This window comes from Canis aureus, chromosome 21, assembly GCF_053574225.1.
Source record: "Canis aureus isolate CA01 chromosome 21, VMU_Caureus_v.1.0, whole genome shotgun sequence".
Classification (NCBI taxonomy): domain Eukaryota; kingdom Metazoa; phylum Chordata; class Mammalia; order Carnivora; family Canidae; genus Canis; species Canis aureus.
The window spans coordinates 9,896,085-9,911,384 of record NC_135631.1 but is presented as its reverse complement, the minus strand read 5'-3'; the positions used below and the strand labels follow the sequence as shown (position 1 = coordinate 9,911,384).

The 15,300-nt window shown below is 65.6% G+C and overlaps 2 protein-coding genes across 10 annotated transcripts; both read left to right on the top strand.

The window, feature by feature from the left end:
• The first annotated feature begins 430 nt into the window (after window positions 1-430).
• Window positions 431-12,628, top strand: SYT8 (synaptotagmin 8). 9 transcript variants are annotated; one of them, XM_077862890.1, is made up of 10 exons: window positions 3,867-4,536; window positions 4,795-4,863; window positions 7,516-7,625; window positions 7,730-7,908; window positions 8,350-8,439; window positions 8,565-8,732; window positions 8,821-8,988; window positions 9,289-9,394; window positions 9,490-9,623; window positions 12,152-12,628. In XM_077862890.1, exons 1-10 carry the CDS (start codon window positions 4,241-4,243, stop codon window positions 12,266-12,268), a joined length of 1,437 nt encoding a protein of 478 aa, XP_077719016.1. In that variant the 5' UTR covers window positions 3,867-4,240; the 3' UTR covers window positions 12,269-12,628. The 9 variants fall into 9 exon arrangements, with proteins under 9 accessions (XP_077719017.1, XP_077719020.1, XP_077719016.1 ...); XM_077862888.1 differs by lacking the exon at window positions 12,152-12,628 and adding an exon at window positions 9,730-10,047 and having other exon boundaries at window positions 4,035-4,536; window positions 8,658-8,732; XM_077862886.1 differs by lacking the exon at window positions 12,152-12,628 and adding an exon at window positions 9,730-10,047 and having other exon boundaries at window positions 4,049-4,536.
• A 163-nt stretch (window positions 12,629-12,791) lies between these two features.
• Window positions 12,792-13,954, top strand: TNNI2 (troponin I2, fast skeletal type). Its single transcript, XM_077862896.1, has 5 exons — window positions 12,792-12,916; window positions 13,011-13,139; window positions 13,262-13,351; window positions 13,455-13,631; window positions 13,760-13,954. Exons 2-5 carry the CDS (start codon window positions 13,017-13,019, stop codon window positions 13,853-13,855), a joined length of 486 nt encoding a protein of 161 aa, XP_077719022.1. The 5' UTR covers window positions 12,792-12,916; window positions 13,011-13,016; the 3' UTR covers window positions 13,856-13,954.
• Window positions 13,955-15,300: the final 1,346 nt, after the last annotated feature.

Below are 15,300 nucleotides of genomic sequence, written 5' to 3'. Positions count from 1 at the left end.
GTCTGCTGCCTCCAGAGATGGCAACCCCTGCAAGCCGCCTCGGCCCCCACCCCTGGCCCGGGACCCCCAACCCTGCCCCGAGCTGAGGTGGACATGTCTTGCAGCCAGGTCGCCCCCACCCTTCCCGGCAGGAAACGGCGGGCTCGGCAGAGGGGTCTGGAACGTGCGCACGGCCACTCCTGCTGGCAGCCTGTCCAGGACATGCACCATGTACGGAAGGCTTTGATCGAGGGCTCCCAAACCGAGGGTCCCCGCTCTCCCCTCCCTACGGTCATTCCTCGCCCCTGCCCCCGCTTGCTGCCGGTGCCAGCATTACCAGGGTTTGCATTGGCCCTCGGCCAAACCCCGGAATGTGCCTGCTGGCTGCGCGGCAGCTGTTCCTGGAACTGGGGCGACAAAGCACAGACTGTCTTTGAGACGTGGGCGGACGGGGTGCAGCCTGCCCAGAGCCACGCATGAATAGGGCACAGAGGCGCTGGGACAAGATGAATGGGCTCACACAGGCCGGACACCCATGAATGGGCCCCGGGCGTCCAAAGACGCAGTAGAACTTGGAACTGGCTGGTGGGGCCCAGGACCCGGGAACACGGGCCTACGTGAGGTATGGGGTGTAGGCCGCGGAGGGTACATGCTGCTGAAAGCCTTGGTGAGAGGGGAACAGGGCACCCCAAAATCCAGAGTCATGAGTGTGACTCAGGAGGGGGTGCAAGCTGCAGAGCTCACACACCACAGTCAAAGGGCAAGTCTCCAGTTCTCACATACACAGGGTGCTGGGCATCCACTGTGCATGATCAGGGGTGCCAGGACCCAGACCCTTCCACGGGGTGGGAGGTCGTGTCCCTCAGATGTCCCAGGACGTGTGAAGGCTTCGGACAGAGCCTCCCAAATGTTCTGACAGCAGAGTCGCCTGCCTAGAGCTGCACAGGAGCTCGACACCGAGATGCCAGCACGAGCCTGAATGGGCTCCCATGTGCCAGACACCCATGCATGGGCAGCAGGTGTCCACACACAGGGCCTGGGACCCTGAGAGTGGGCCTATGTGAGAGGCAGGTGGGTGGGTGGGCGCTAGGCAGCCTGGGACTCTGGTGACTTTGGGGTTCAGGCAGCTGGAGAAGAGAGCTTAGGAGCTGGCACCCTGGGAATGCTCAGCGACTGGGGGAGGCCGGCCCGGAGGCCCTGGAAATGGGGGTCAGAGCTCTGTCTGGGTGACGGTTGAAGTCCTGTCACTGAGGAGCTGGGAGGAGCAGGGTAGGGCTGCCCGGACACTCAGAGCCTCAGAACAATGGGTCCCGGGGCCCGAGCCTTCAGGCAAGCGATGCAGCCAGATTGGGAGGACCTGGGAATGGAGGCCCAGACCCCTATTCAGAGGCAGGTAGTGGAATCTCAAAATTTAGAGCAGTAGGTACCCAGTTCCTGTCCATTCGGGAGAGCAGGCTGCTGAGATGTGCGGTTACCCAGAGCCACACGGAGCTCAGGTGGTGGGATGCCAGCCTACCCAGCTGCCAAGGTGACCCAGCCTGGGCAGCCAGGCCCTCAGACAGGAGAGCAGGAGACCACCACCTCCCAGAACCCCACGCTCACAAGCCGGGTGTTATGTGGCTGGGGTCCAGAGGCACCCAGATGCAGGACTAGTGGGGTTCCCGGCCCATATTTTCCCAGACTGATGGGGTACACCATCCAGCTCGGACAGGCTGAGAGGGCTGGATGGCACAGAAGTCACCCCGATGTCCAGGGAACAGGGTACAGACCCCAGAGCCTCAAAACAGAGTCCACGAGATGACAGGCAACCAGACCATGGACACTAAAGCTTGGGGTGTGGGCAGCTCAGCTCTTCAGCCTGCGGAGGTCGGGGGGAGGACATGGGAACCCAGAGGCTCCAACTGAAGGCCTTCAGGACCCACTCAGGCTAATGGGGTACAGGACCCCTATACTGTAGCTAATGGGGTATGGGACCCAGGCTTTCAGACTGGTGGGCTTCAGAACCCATACACACTGTGCAATGGGGTAGGGGACTCCATAGGTAGGCTAAGGGGGTTCAGGACCCCAGGCGTGTTGAGTGGAGGTGCAGCTCCTGGGAGGCCTAGGAGGGGGCGTCCCAGACACTCGGGCAGCAGGGCAGGCAGACGGCCCAGCACACGGATGAATAGCGCACATAGCCAGAGACAAGGGTGATATGCAGAGGCAGGGGTGGAAGGAGCAGAAGGCGTCCAAACCACAGCAACGAGGCCACCAGGCCTGCCCGGCACTCGGGCCTACGGGAGATGCGTCAGCAGGGGATTCAGGCACCCAAGGGGCGCACGGGTGGGTACGGGTGACCGCAGAACGGAGAGTCCCCGTGCCCAGACCTTGGGTAGGAGGGGAGGAGGCAGCCAGAAGCCAAGGTGGTCGGTTGTGTCCCCAGGGATTTGCTCTCATGAAGGGTGCCCCCCAGTGAGCCAGTGAAGGGGGCCTAGCTGAAGCCGTGGGGGAGCCGGCCCTGGCCACCACAGTCCTGGAACCCGTGGGAGAGGCAGTCTGTGGGGAGGGGTGCCAGTGGTCCCCGGAGGGCACTGATGCCTGGGTCGCAGAGGATCCCAGCGTTCGACACGGGGCTTTGGTAGATGGATTCCATGCTCTGCCCATGTGGTCGGACGACGAGGGAGGCGTCCCGTCAATTTCCTGGCGAGCAGGGAGTCAACTCCCAGATACTCTGCAGAGCGGGGTTCGTGTCCCCCAGGAACCCAGGCTTACAGAAGGCACAGGGACCCCCAGAGGGAGTGAGGAAGCTCTAGGAACTCGCACCTCAGAGCGGGTGTTCAGGGACGTGGGGCCGAGTGGGGCACAGGCTCCCGGAGACTCAGATGATGGGGTCCCGGCTCCCCGGAGGAAGAGGGCATGGAGAGCCTGACCCAGAGCACCAGGGCACACGCAGGCTGAGAGCCGCGGGGACCCCACGCCGCACAGGGCCGTGGCAAGTGGAGCACCCCAGGGCTGGGCAGAGTGGGGGTACAGCCGCCGGGGTCAGCGCGGGCAGGGTGCACACGTGCTGTCCTGGCACGTCTCACGGTTCTGTGCCAGCAGCTCCCGGCTACCCCGAGCCAGCGTTTGCCATGAGTTCCAACCTCAAACATTCCCCAGGCAACCTCAAAGGAAGCACCCCCGTCCAGGAGCCCCGCCAGGGCCTCCGTGTGGCTGCTGGCTGCCAAGCCGCCGTCTCGGGGGCCGCGGGGCTGGCCGGGGGCTGCCAGTTCTGTTTGGTTTTCCCCTTCCTGCCCTGGAACCTCAGACGCCCGTCTCGCCATGGAGGCGCCCGTATCCTGGGAAAGGCACAAAGACGGTACAGTGGGGCTGGGGAGAGCCGCGCGGGGCACATGGGCTCAGTGCACACCACGGCCCCACAGCACGTGTGGCCCGCGCTGCCTCTGCCCCCCAAAGCACGGGTGCCCGCCTGCCCCCCAACGCCCGGCTCCTGGTCCCCAAGATGTTGGCCGCTTCTCCCAAATCCTTGTCCCTGGGTAGGACTCGGAGAAAGAGCCGAGCCCCATACAAGGGGACGTGTCCCCAGAGCCACACGGGGCCAGGCACGCCTGCTTCCCACCTGCTGTGTCCCCTCCCGGAAGTCCTGCTCAACTAGCCCGGCTGGCGGCCCGGTGTCACCCGCTGTCCTGTTAAGCATTAACCAGCTCCGTGTCTGGCCGCAGCAGGAATGGGTTCAGAGAGACACCCTGGCCAGGGAGGGCCACCCTGGGCTGGGCCCAGGGAGGGAGCTGAGCTGGAGTGACCAGACCCGACGAACCGGCCAGAGTGGAGCAGAGGCTGAGATCACAGGCCCGGCTGGGTCCTCCAAAGCAAGAGGCGCAGGGGGAGGTGGGCAAGGTCTCCAGGCCTGCTGGCCCAACAGGAACCGAGACCTCTGGGGATGGGGCCAGCCGGCCAGAGGCAGAGGCAGGGATGGAGTGACCTCCAGAAGCCTGGGCACTGGCGGAGCCAGGCAGGCTCAGATAGTCGCCTGGTGACGCACCGCCCGGCCAGCCCTGCCCAGCACACACAGCCCACGTCCCGTCCGGCCACGTCCCGTCCGTGTGCTTGGTTCCAGCAGCACTGGAAAGCTATGCTCCTCCAAACCCAGTCCTGGTGACTCAGTGCACGCCCCTTGGGGTGTAGAACCTTTTCAACCCAAGTCCAGCCTGAACTTCCTCCCGCCACCCCTCCCAGTGTCCAGCCCAAATAGGCCATAACGCCCTCTCGTGAGGCCTCTGGGATGACCCAAGGGACCCCAGGGTCCCTGGAGGTGCCCCTGGAGGTCCCGGAGCCTGGACGCCTGTGTCCGGGTCTCAGAAGGGACCCTCCTCCCACGGGACTTCCCTGGTTTCTGAGGGCCAGCAGCTCTGGCGCTGAGGTGGGGCTCCCCGAAGCCCTGCCTCTCACCCCCGCCCCCCATTCAAGACTCTCTCATTCACTGGAGGCCTGGCCGCCGCTCCGAGTGCAGCCCTCGCATGCCCGGGGTAGACAGAAAGGCCTGGAGGCCCGGCTGGCTGCAGGAAGTGCAGGTGGCAGGTGAGAGTGTGCTACACCTGGGGGGCTCCCACCCCAACCCCTGGGGGAGCTCTGCTCTTCTCCGGGAGAAGGACCCACAGAAACTCACTCCCATAGTACAATCGAGTCTAGTTAGACAGAAGATGAAAGGGAGCGGTTGGCTTGGCTTTCAAGGGTGCCAGGCCCCTAGCTGACATGGAGCCCCTCAGCCTGGGAGAACCGGGGTTCCTGAGTGGGAGAGGCCGGGGTGGGGGGAGTCTAGCACAAACCACCCGGTAGGTTGCGTTGGAGGGCAAGGGTGACCTGGAGGGCTTCCTGGAGGAGGTGGGCTCACGGAGGCCTTGAAGGGTGAGTAGGATGGGGATGGGAGGGAGGGACCGTTACAGCAAGATCAGTGGGGTCGGTGCAGGGAGGTGGCCGGGAGGCCGCGCTGCCCCGCAGGAGCCACATGGCTGCATCTGCACAGTGGCAGGAGGGAGCGCCCTGCGGCAGGTGTCTGGGGCAGGGAGTCCCCTGATGAGGGACGCCGGCTCTCTTTCCTGGGACAAAGATCCTTGGTGCTAGAGGGATGTCCCCGCGGGGCCACAGAAATTGGAGCTGAGGTGGCCCCGGGAAGCTGTGGGCAGGATGGTTCCTGCCCCCACCCCCACACCCCGCCGCCCCAGGCAGCCGCAGACCGGGAGAGCCGCTCAGCCACTGCTGCAGGAGACCGGGCAGTGGGCACAGGGCCCCCGAGAGCCGCCCCGGGGCTATCTGCCTGCTGGTTCCCCATTCCTGGAGCGATCCGGGGAGCCACCTGCGGCCTGGGCCCAGCGGAGCCATGGGCGCCACCTGGTGGCAGCGTGTCTGCCTGAACCTTCACCACCATGGGGACCTGGCGGTCCTGAGGGACCCTGTGCCTCGTCCCCAGGCTTTGGGTTCCCGCGGCGCTTGTGGGCAGCACTCTCAGCATCCTGGGGCCCTCGGGGCCTGCTCTCAGGCATGTCCTGGGGTCCGCCTTCACTGGGATGGCCCAGGAATCCCGGCAGGCCTGCAGCACCAAATCTCCGTGAGTCAGTGCCTGCCCAGGCTGCCACCCAGGGGCAGGGGAGAGGCACACACAGGCACAGGCACCCTCGCCTGTGCACATACGCGTGCCCATCCACAGTATGGACAGGTATGCACACGCATGCACGCACACACACAGATTCTGTGCTGACGTCGTACCTGGAATTCTCAACTGTAAAAGTCTCCAGTGAAGCTATTTTAATTCCAGAATACACACGGGCTCTGACGTTTCAGAAAGTCAAGGTTGCTTGTAACTTCCACGTGGGAGCTGGGGGCTCTGAATCTGGCCTCCAGCGTCCTGCTGCAGGGAACCTGCAGGACTCCCACGAGCCTCCCCCCCACCGCCCCCCAGCCACCCGCTGCCCCCCGGGGCCCTCCACCTGCCGCCACAGGATGCTGAGCAGACCTGAGTGTCCTTCTGAGGACGGGGGCATAGAGGCGGCGGCCTGTGGGTGTCCCTGAACACCTGCACCGGGCAGGGGCTCACCCAAAGGAAACCCAAGCGGCATGGGCTCCATCGTTTGCAGAGCCCGCGCAGAAGACGTGCAGTCTTTTGTTTAAAATGGTTCGAATTTCAAGACAGCGACGGTGGGCATTACACCAGGCCTGGGCCTTGTCTCTGAGGGCGCTTTCCTCCTGCATGCGGGGCCTTGACATCTCTTCCTGGGGCTGTGGCTCCCTGGCCTCCTGCTCCTCTCCTGGCTGTCACCTTTGGGCCAAAGACCCCACGGGGAGGATGTGCACACAGCCCTCCGAGGGGTGATAGAGCCGGGCCTGGGAGCAGGACTCCTGGGCATTCTCTGAGGTAAAGCTCCTCCAATGAACTGCCGTTGGCCCAGCCTTTCTCTCCCCATGTGGGGTGCAGACCCAATACCCCATTATTCCTGGAGGGAGTTGAGGGGTAGCAGGCTCTTGTGGATGAAGAGGAGGAGCCCCCAGTAGGAGGAACTGTGACCTTGGCTCTCCGTGCTCCCCAGAGGAGGGGAGGCCAGGAGGAGCTGAGCCTTGGGGATGGGGGGGTCCTGTTCCCGTGGTTCTGGGGTCCCAGCACACCCCCACTGTGGCATCCAGCCCCCTGCTCAGAATCCCAAGTCCCTGCTGTGGGTGGGAGCAGCCAGCCTGGCCAGGTGTGCTCCCGCCCCGGGCCCCAGGCAGGTAGGCTGCACCAGGCCCGCCTTCCTTCCCACCAGCAAGAAGGGTGGCAGGTCGGCAGGTGGGCAGGTCTGGGCAGCAGGCTGCTGAGTCAGTTTGCAAGGAATGTTCTGGCCTCTCCCAGCTTCACCCTGTCCCCACCTGCCCCCACCTCACCCTGCTCCCCAGGCGCTGCTGGCGCGGCGCCCGTGCCGGGGAAGCATCTTCAGCCCAGGCTTGCTTGGACAAGCTCTCCCCAGCAGCCCACCCCCACTCCTCCCCCTACGTGCCCCTATGACCCCAGCAGAGCCCCTGGCCCCTCAGAACCCCCATCTCCACGCTCCCCTGTCATTCCCGGGCCAGGGGCTGCCGTGTGTGAACAGGCTCCACCTGTGTGACTCCACCCGTGTGACCGACAAACCATGGCGGGCCTGAGGTCAGGGCCCGGGACGAGTCGGGACCCTGGTGACAGCCCCCAGGCAGGGCCCAGGGCCTGGGGGAGAGAGGCCCGGAAGGAGGGGGCTTCCTGGAAGAGGAGGCTCCCTAATGAGAAGGCCTGGCCTGCTTGGCTGGGGCTGGGGGCCGGGGGCTGGGGAGGTGGCCAGGAGGCTGGGCCTGTGGCAGCCAAGCCGGGACTTTGGCCAGAGCCCAGCGCCTCCCTCCCCTTGGCTCCGCTCAGAGCCCTTGCCCCTGGCCACCCCGCACTGCCTCCCTGCCCGGGCAGACCCCGGGCCCGCTGTCGCTGGGCAGATGGGGCAGTGGGCTGGGGACCGAGGGGCCATCCCCAGAGGTGAGCTGGCCACCTTGTCTGTCTGTTCCCAGCCAGCAGGGAGGCGAGATGGGGCGCTCCCCAGGTGTCCACAGCACCCCGGCCCCGGAGGGCACCTCGGCTGTACCTGGGCTCATTCCGGACCTCATCTCTGGGCTCCCCTGTGAGTTGTGGGACCCCCTGGGAGGGGTGTGGGGATGGCGGGCCCAGTGGGGGCAACTGCTGCCCACAGAGGCATCTCGGCTGCATCTCTACGCCCACCGCCAGGGCCCCGCTGGGCACTCATTGCTGTCGCTGTGGCTGCTGGTGTCCTCACGGTTTCCTGCCTCCTTTGTGTCATTTGCTGCTGCTGCCGCTGGCGTCACCATGGTCACAGGAAGAAGCCCAGGGACAGAGAGGCTGTGGGCCTGAGAAGTCCCCAAGGCACAACCACCAGCGCCCACCTGGTGAGGAGTTGGGCACCGGCGCTCCCCAGTGCCGAGCTCCGGGCTCGGCAGTCCCAGAGGGCGGCTCAGGAACCAGCCTCGGGGGCTCAGGTTGGCCCAGGACGGTCGGGGGGGCGAGCTCAGCCCCCAGCCATGGTCTGGTCTGCCCAGGAGCAGAGGCAGGGAGGGACCTCCTGGTCGGGAAGTGGTGGGCAAAGGTAAGAGGGAGGCAAGTGGGACCAAGGCTCGGAGGCCCTGAGTGCCAGCCCCAGGGGTCAGTCCACGGGCCATGGGAAGCTGCAGGAGGCTCTTGAGAAAGGCAGTGGTGCAAGAGATGGATCTGGGGAGATCCTGGAGGCCCTGAGCTGGGAATGTGAGTCTCTGTGTGGCCCAGCTGGGGACGTGGCACTGCTGCCCGGGCCTCCCATCAGCATGGGGCATGTTTCCCTACCGACACTCCAGGTGCAGCCGGATGTGGACAGTTTGGAGGGGGGCCCCCAGCACTGGGGGCACCTGCAGCTCTCCCTGGAGTATGACTTCGGAAGCCAGGAGGTGTGGGGCCCCCTTGACTGGCCCAGAGGGTCTGCTGGTGTCCGGAGGGGTGTTGGGTGCCGGGCAGGCACTGGATGCGGGGCTGACCGGGGAGGGCCCCGGGCTGAGCCACTTCTGGCTCCCAGGTCAGAGTGGGCCTCAAGCAGGCCACAGACCTGAGGGCCTGGGGCCCTGGCAGCACGGCGGATCCGTACGCTCGCGTCAGCCTCTCCACCCAGGCAGGACACAGGCACGAGACGAAGGTGCACCGTGACACGCTCTGCCCCATGTTCCAGGAGACCTGCTGCTTCCATGTGCGTCTGGGGCTGGGAGGGCCGATGGGGAAGCCTGGGCCAGGGTCCGTGGAGGGGACAGGGTGTCCAGCTCACAGCCTGCCTGCAGGTGCCACAGGAAGAGCTGTCCCAGACCACCCTGCAGGTGCAGGTGCTGAGTTTTAAGCGGTTTTCTGCCCACGAGCCACTGGGCGAGCTCAGCCTGCCACTGGGCACCGTGGACCTGCACCACGTTCTGGAGCACTGGTACCAGCTGGGCCCACCGGGCACTGTGGAGGTGAGGCCACTGACTGCCCGGCTCTGGCCTGGCCCTGGCCTGTGTGTCTCAGGGGAGACTGAGCCCCCCTTACCTCCTGCACTGCAAGTGCCCCTCACCTCCTGCACCCAGAGCCCCCCACTACTGTCTGTACCCCAAGTCCCCTCCCCTCCTGTACCCTGGCCCCCCTCACCTCCCACAGCCTGAGCCCCTCCTCATCACCTGCACCCTGAGCATCCCTATCACTGCCTGCACCCCTTTTCACCGCCGGCACTCTGAGCACTGTCCCCCCTCGCCCTGAGAACCTCCTACCGCCTGCAGCCTGAGGCGTGGGGGGAGCTGTGCTTCTTGCTCCAGTACATGCCCAGCTCAGGCCGGCTGACCGTGGTCGTGCTGGAGGCCCGAGGCCTGAGCCCAGGCCTGGCAGGTGAGAGCCATACCTGCCCCCACACCCGCATGAAGAGGGGGCCCTGAGCTCGGCCCTCACACCGGGGACACCTCTGATCCCTTTCACCTGCCCAGACCCCTACGTGAAGGTCCAGCTCATGCTGAACCAGAGAAAGTGGAAGAAGAGAAGGACATCGTCTAGGAAGGGCACAGCCTCCCCTTACTTCAACGAGGCTTTCTCCTTCCTGGTGCCCTTTAGCCAGATCCAGGTGGGCTGCCTGGAGGAAGGGGTGTGTAGGACACCCCCCCCCCCTTGGGGCCAAACTGACAGCTATCTCTCTCTTCCTGCATGCCCCCTGTCCTGCCCCCGCCTAGAGCGTGGATCTGGTGCTGGCTGTCTGGGCCCGGGGCCCACAGTTTCGGGCTGAGTGTGTGGGCAAGGTCCTGCTCGGCGCCCGGGCCTCCGGGCAGCCCCTGCAGCACTGGGCAGACATGCTGGCCCATGCCCGGCGGCCTGTTGCCCAGTGGCACCACCTGCAGCTCGCCGGGGAGGTGGACCGAGCCCTGGCCCTGAAACCCCGCCTACGCCTGCCCCTGCCCGGCTCCTGAACGCACCCCTGGGCTGAAGTGTGGGTACTGTCCAGGCTGCCCCGGGGGACCACTCCGCTGTAATAAATGCCTGCTCTTGCTGTGGCTGCCTGTGTTTCCGGAGCCCTTAGGGACACGCAGGAGGGTCATCATTGCTGCGGGGGGGAGGACTCTCTCCAGCCTCAGCCACAGATCCTCTGACCCCTTGGTGGAGTGAAGGAGTCCCCTCAAGCCCCACCAACCGGAGGGTGTGAAGAGGTGGTGAGCCCTCTTTGTCAGTGGGGCTGCAGGGTCAGGGACGGCGTGCTGGGTGGCAGGCTGCAGCCGGCCCCGCGGGGACCCAGGGGGAAATCAGGAGGTATCCTGGGGGTGGTGACAGTACAGGGAAAGGACCCCAACCCAAGGGGCCGCTGCAGCCCCCACAGGGCCCCAAACCTTCCAGCGGCTGCCGGCTGCTGTGAGGCCTCCTCTTGCGGACGGCAGGGGGCAGTAGATGTCTTCAGAAGTCACCTCGGGCCTTGGGGGCTCAGCCCTGGCCAGGAATGCAGCTCTAATCCCCACACATCTGGACGGCTTTAGCTCCCCCTGACCCTCCCCACGGCCCGTGAGGCCGGCAGGGCTGGGGCCACGCACCCCCAGCTCAGAGGATGCCAAGTCATGGTTGTCCGGATGTCTCTGCTGGGTGGGGGCCCCGGGCGGGGGGCGCAGGCCCGGGCCAGGGTGAGAAGGGCAGCAGCGCCGGGCCTGCCCGGGCAGCCAGGCAGGCCCCAGGCCCCTCGGGTCAGGGAGAGGTTCCCAGGCGGGTGGTGCCACCATCCCCGGGTTGAAGGACGGGTTCCGAGTGAGCCAGGAACCACCCCAGGGCAGGGTGTTCCGGCCGGTTGCACGTCCAGGCACCCTCCCTCCCGCTCCCAGGAGGACCGGATCTCAGCCGGGGGAGGGCAGCCCCCACTCGGAGGCCCTGGCCACCGCCACGGGCCATGTTTGGGGGGTTCAGGCCTTGCCCCGGAGCTGGGGCCGGCTTGGAGAAAGGACAGGACGTGGCAGGCTCATGCCTGGGGCACCTGGCCTGGCTAAGAGGCAGCAGTGAGCTGCGGGGGCTGCTCCCAGCACACACACACACACACACACACACACACACACACACACCCCGCCCCCCCCCGCCCCCCCCCCACCCCACCCCCCCGGGGAAGCAGAGGGAAAACTGAGGAGTGGCCCCGGGCTCAGGACCTGAGTGACCTCTCAGTCGACCTCGAGCTTTTGCCCTGCAGTGGCCCAGCAAGGCCATGTACAGCTGACCCTGGGCTCCTTGCAAGAACAAGGGAGGCTTCTCGAACATGTCACTGAGCTCTAAATAGAGCAGCCCAGCCTCAGCACCCCCCCCACCAAGACTTCTTGGACGGGACGACAGCACGCGGCTGGGCCGGGCCGGGCGGCCTGGGCAGGTGGGGAGGCCCCTGTGCCCCCATTGGTCTGAGGAGGGCTCCATGCCCTTTCTGAGCAGGGGCCCAGCCTGGGGAGGCCATTTATACCCCTCCCCCTGGGCCCACCAGCCCAACTTGCCGCTGCCGGCCTGACCTCGCTCCCGGCCCTGCTGCCCAGACACTAGGTGAGGCCAGCCCGGCCAGCCCAGGCCGAGGACAGGCACTCCTTGAGCTAGCTCCCAGGACGACCCAGGGTGGGGTCCTGGGGGTTGGGGGCCGCCTCTAGCAGCCCTCTCAGGGGGGGTGGCTTCCATGGAGCCTGGAGCCAGATGGCGATGCATTGGGAGGTGGCTGGGGTGGGGGGTGGCCAGGGGTCGTGGACAGCCTCCAGATCACCAGCCCTCCCTTCTGGGTGGGACACAGGGAGGAGATCTGATGGGTCGAGGGACCCCAGGCCAAAGCGGGGAGCACTTTCTTGCATGCACTTGGGCCCAAAGCCGAAGGAGCAGAGCTAAAAATAGTGGGAAGGCTCTCGTGGCCACCTGTGCTGGCCCGTCCCGCCCCCCCGGGACAGCTGCAACAACCCGGGCCCCGCCTGGGACATTTTAGGAACACTTTCTCCTCTTCTTACCCTGGGAATCCCAAGACGGTGCCTCCAAGGAGGTCAGAGCTGGGGGCAGGGCAACAGGCAGAGGGCTGGGGTCAGGGTGGCCCCCACCTGGATAACCAGCGTCCAGGGCAGGATGGGCCATGGCCCTCACACCCATGCCTTTTCTCTCCCACAGGCTCTAAGCCCAGGACTTCAGGATGGGGGAGTAAGTGCAGCCCAAAGCTGGGGGCCCCCTGCTGTCCCCACCCTCCCCACCAGGCGGGGGTCTCTACAGTTCCCCGGCTGGCTCTGACCACCCTCCACTCCCCCATCATACTGTCCCATCTATGTCCCTAACCTGTCTCTTTTCTCCCCTTAACCCCCCTGCCTCCCCGGGACAGTGAGGAGGTGAGTACCTGCTGGGGGGGGGGCGGGCATGAAACACAGAGGGGATGGGACCCGCCTGACTTGGGATAGGTCATAGGTTAGAGCACAGGGGCAGCTGCCCAGCCCTCCCCCATGAGAGTGCCCCACCCAGCCACCCAGACTCAATGAAACAGGAAGTGGCTACCCACGTCTCACAGGGCAGGGGATGTGGGGCTGGGGCCTGGTCACCAGAATCGCTTCTTCTTTCCCAGGCTGCCCCCCACCTCCTGGGCCCTGCAGGGATCCCCTGCCCCTCCCCCTGCCCCTGAGGTACCGCCCCTTTTCCTTTTACCTCCCTGAGCCTTTAAGCCTCACCCACCACCTGGTCACAGGTGTCCTGGGCCCGGTCCCCCAGCAGGGCCTTGGGACCCCCCCCCCGGTTCAGTTGCATCCAGGCAGGGTCCCCTGGCCTGGTGGAGCAAGCGTGGAGGGATGTGGGGGTGCCAGGGACCCCAACTAGCCCTGACTCTGCTTCCTGCCCCCTCCCCTGCAGAAACGCAACAGGGCCATCACGGCCCGGAGACAGCACCTGAAGGTAGGTGCTCCCTGGAGAGGGCCATCCCAGGGTGCCAGTGGGACTGGGCCACCACAGTCCCTCACCGCCTGCCCCCCGCTCCCTGCCCCTCTAGAGTGTCATGCTCCAGATTGCCGCCCAGGAGCTGGAGAAAGAAGAGAGTCGCCGTGAGTCTGAGAAGCAGAACTACCTGTCTGAGCACTGCCCGCCTCTGCACCTGCCCGGCTCCATGTCCGAAGTGCAGGTACCCTCCCCGAGCGGTGCTCTGGCCTGCTGCCTCAGTTTCCCCTTTGGTCAAGAGGGCCGGTAGGGTAGGTGGAGGTCAGGTGGACAGCTGCCCCACCCCACCTGCTGCCCCCACCCCAGGAGCTCTGCAAACAGCTGCACGCCAAGATCGACGCAGCCGAGGAGGAGAAGTATGACATGGAAGTGAGGGTTCAGAAGAGCACCAAGGAGGTAAGCAGGCATGGGGTGGGCGTGGACGGGTGAGGGGCTCCCCGGACCAGCAGGGGGCCCTGCAGCCACTGCCACCCGCCCAGCCCTAACCTCTGCCCCGCAGCTGGAGGACATGAACCAGAAGCTGTTCGACCTGAGAGGCAAGTTCAAGAGGCCCCCGTTGAGGAGGGTGCGCATGTCTGCCGACGCGATGCTCAAGGCGCTGCTGGGCTCCAAGCACAAGGTGTGCATGGACCTGAGGGCCAACCTGAAGCAGGTCAAGAAGGAGGACACCGAGAAGGTACGCGGCGCCTCCCCAGCCCACTGAGCAGACCCCCACCACGGCTGGGCTCTGGGCCCCGGGAGGGGGAAACTGAGGCCAAGGGCGGCCTGCAGTGCCTTCCTAAGCCCCATTGCACCTGTCCCCAGGAGCGGGACCTGCGTGACGTGGGTGACTGGCGGAAGAACATCGAGGAGAAGTCTGGCATGGAGGGCAGGAAGAAGATGTTTGAGACTGAGTCCTAGGCCACTTGCCACCCTCTTGCCCGGTGCGGCCCTCCCCCCGCAGAGGGAGGGAGGACAGGGCTCGTCTCAGTGGTTAATAAAGGATTCCAATCCCCGTGACTGGTCTGGTCTGGTCCTGCCCAGCCTCACAGCCCACAGATGGCCTCCAGGCACCCAGCAAACAGCAGCGTGCTGGGGACAGCCCGGGGTAAGGGCAGCGGGGAGGCCGCCGGGCCTGCAGGCCATGCTGGGGGCGGGGCACTCGCAGGACTGGAATCCACCAGCCTGCACCTGGGGCCATGCAGTATGGTCTGAGCCGAGTGGTCAGCTCCCCGGGTGTCCCCCAATGCTTGCCCTGACCACACCCAACCTAGCGGGCCTGGAGGCAGATGGCCTGCGTCCCATCGAAGTGAAAGTTCTCGAGAGGAGATCATCTGTCCATTGCACGGTCATCCTAAGGGGGTCTTCCAGGCCCAGAGACCCTGTCCATCCGACATGATTCCAGGCCAGGGGCCAGGGCAGGCATGACCCCGCCATGCACTGTGGGCAGCTCCCATTCCTCCCATGGGGGGTGCAGTCCCAGGTCAGGCAGCTCTCCCAGGGTGGCTTGTGACCACGGAGCAATGACACGCTCTGAACTGGGGTCCACGTTCCCTCCTGGCAATAGGTGGGGTCCACACTCCCTCCTGTCAATAGGTGACAGGCCAACATGACCCCCCCAGCAGGCCCATGGGTGGGGGGCTTGCATTGGCTTCCACTCCTCCCCAAGGCCTTGGTCTGCCTCACACGTCAAGGGACGATGTCCCTGACAGGCCCTGATGAGGATTGCTGCAGCAAGGCCACGGGAATGACACGGTGACCTGCCAGGGTTCCTCCACTCCCATCTTTGGAGGGGTGCTCGGGGAGGCCAGGCTGCCTGCCCTAACCCTTGCCCAGGGACATGCCAGTGGCCGGACATGGGAAGGGTAGTTGCTCCAGGCCGTCAGTCGCCTCGAGGACCACATCAGCCTGCCCTGCAACCTTGCCCCTCTGCTCCCAGGCCCCCTGCAGCTCTGGGACCTAGGTCCATCCTTTCAGGAGGAGGAAGGGTCTCCTCGGAGACCCTGAAGCTTGGGGTCCAGCCTAGTCCATCCCTGGGCCCCCGCTCCCAGAGGTGGGGTGGAGAGAACCCAGGGATGTTCCGGGCTGGGGTGCATCTGGTGCGGGGCCAACGGTGGGAATTTAAGGAACAGGTTTTTGTGGCTGGATAGAGTGATAGAGGCGGTGCCCCATCAGGGACCTGACAAAGTGACCCGGGCAGCCGTCCAGGGGCCGCGCTTACCGGGAGAGGGAGGCAGGGACCCTGGGGCCCTGGATCCCACGAGACTCAGCTCACTGTGTTTGGGAAGACTCATTGCATGGAGAAATGATTTTTTTTTTAAAGTCAAGGAAACGTCAAACCTAAAATTCCAGGTAGAGACCCCCCC

Coding starts and splice junctions, on each gene's coding strand:
- TNNI2 (XM_077862896.1), top strand. CDS start 13,017: ATGCTCCAGATTGCCGCCCAGGAGCTGGAGAAAGAAGAGAGTCGCCGT. Junction 13,352..13,454: donor TTCAGAAGAGCACCAAGGAG/GTAAGCAGGCAT, acceptor TCTGCCCCGCAG/CTGGAGGACATGAACCAGAA. Junction 13,632..13,759: donor AGAAGGAGGACACCGAGAAG/GTACGCGGCGCC, acceptor ACCTGTCCCCAG/GAGCGGGACCTGCGTGACGT.
- SYT8 (XM_077862886.1), top strand. CDS start 4,241: ATGACCCAAGGGACCCCAGGGTCCCTGGAGGTGCCCCTGGAGGTCCCG. Junction 8,440..8,564: donor ATGACTTCGGAAGCCAGGAG/GTGTGGGGCCCC, acceptor TCTGGCTCCCAG/GTCAGAGTGGGCCTCAAGCA. Junction 8,989..9,288: donor GCCCACCGGGCACTGTGGAG/GTGAGGCCACTG, acceptor TACCGCCTGCAG/CCTGAGGCGTGGGGGGAGCT.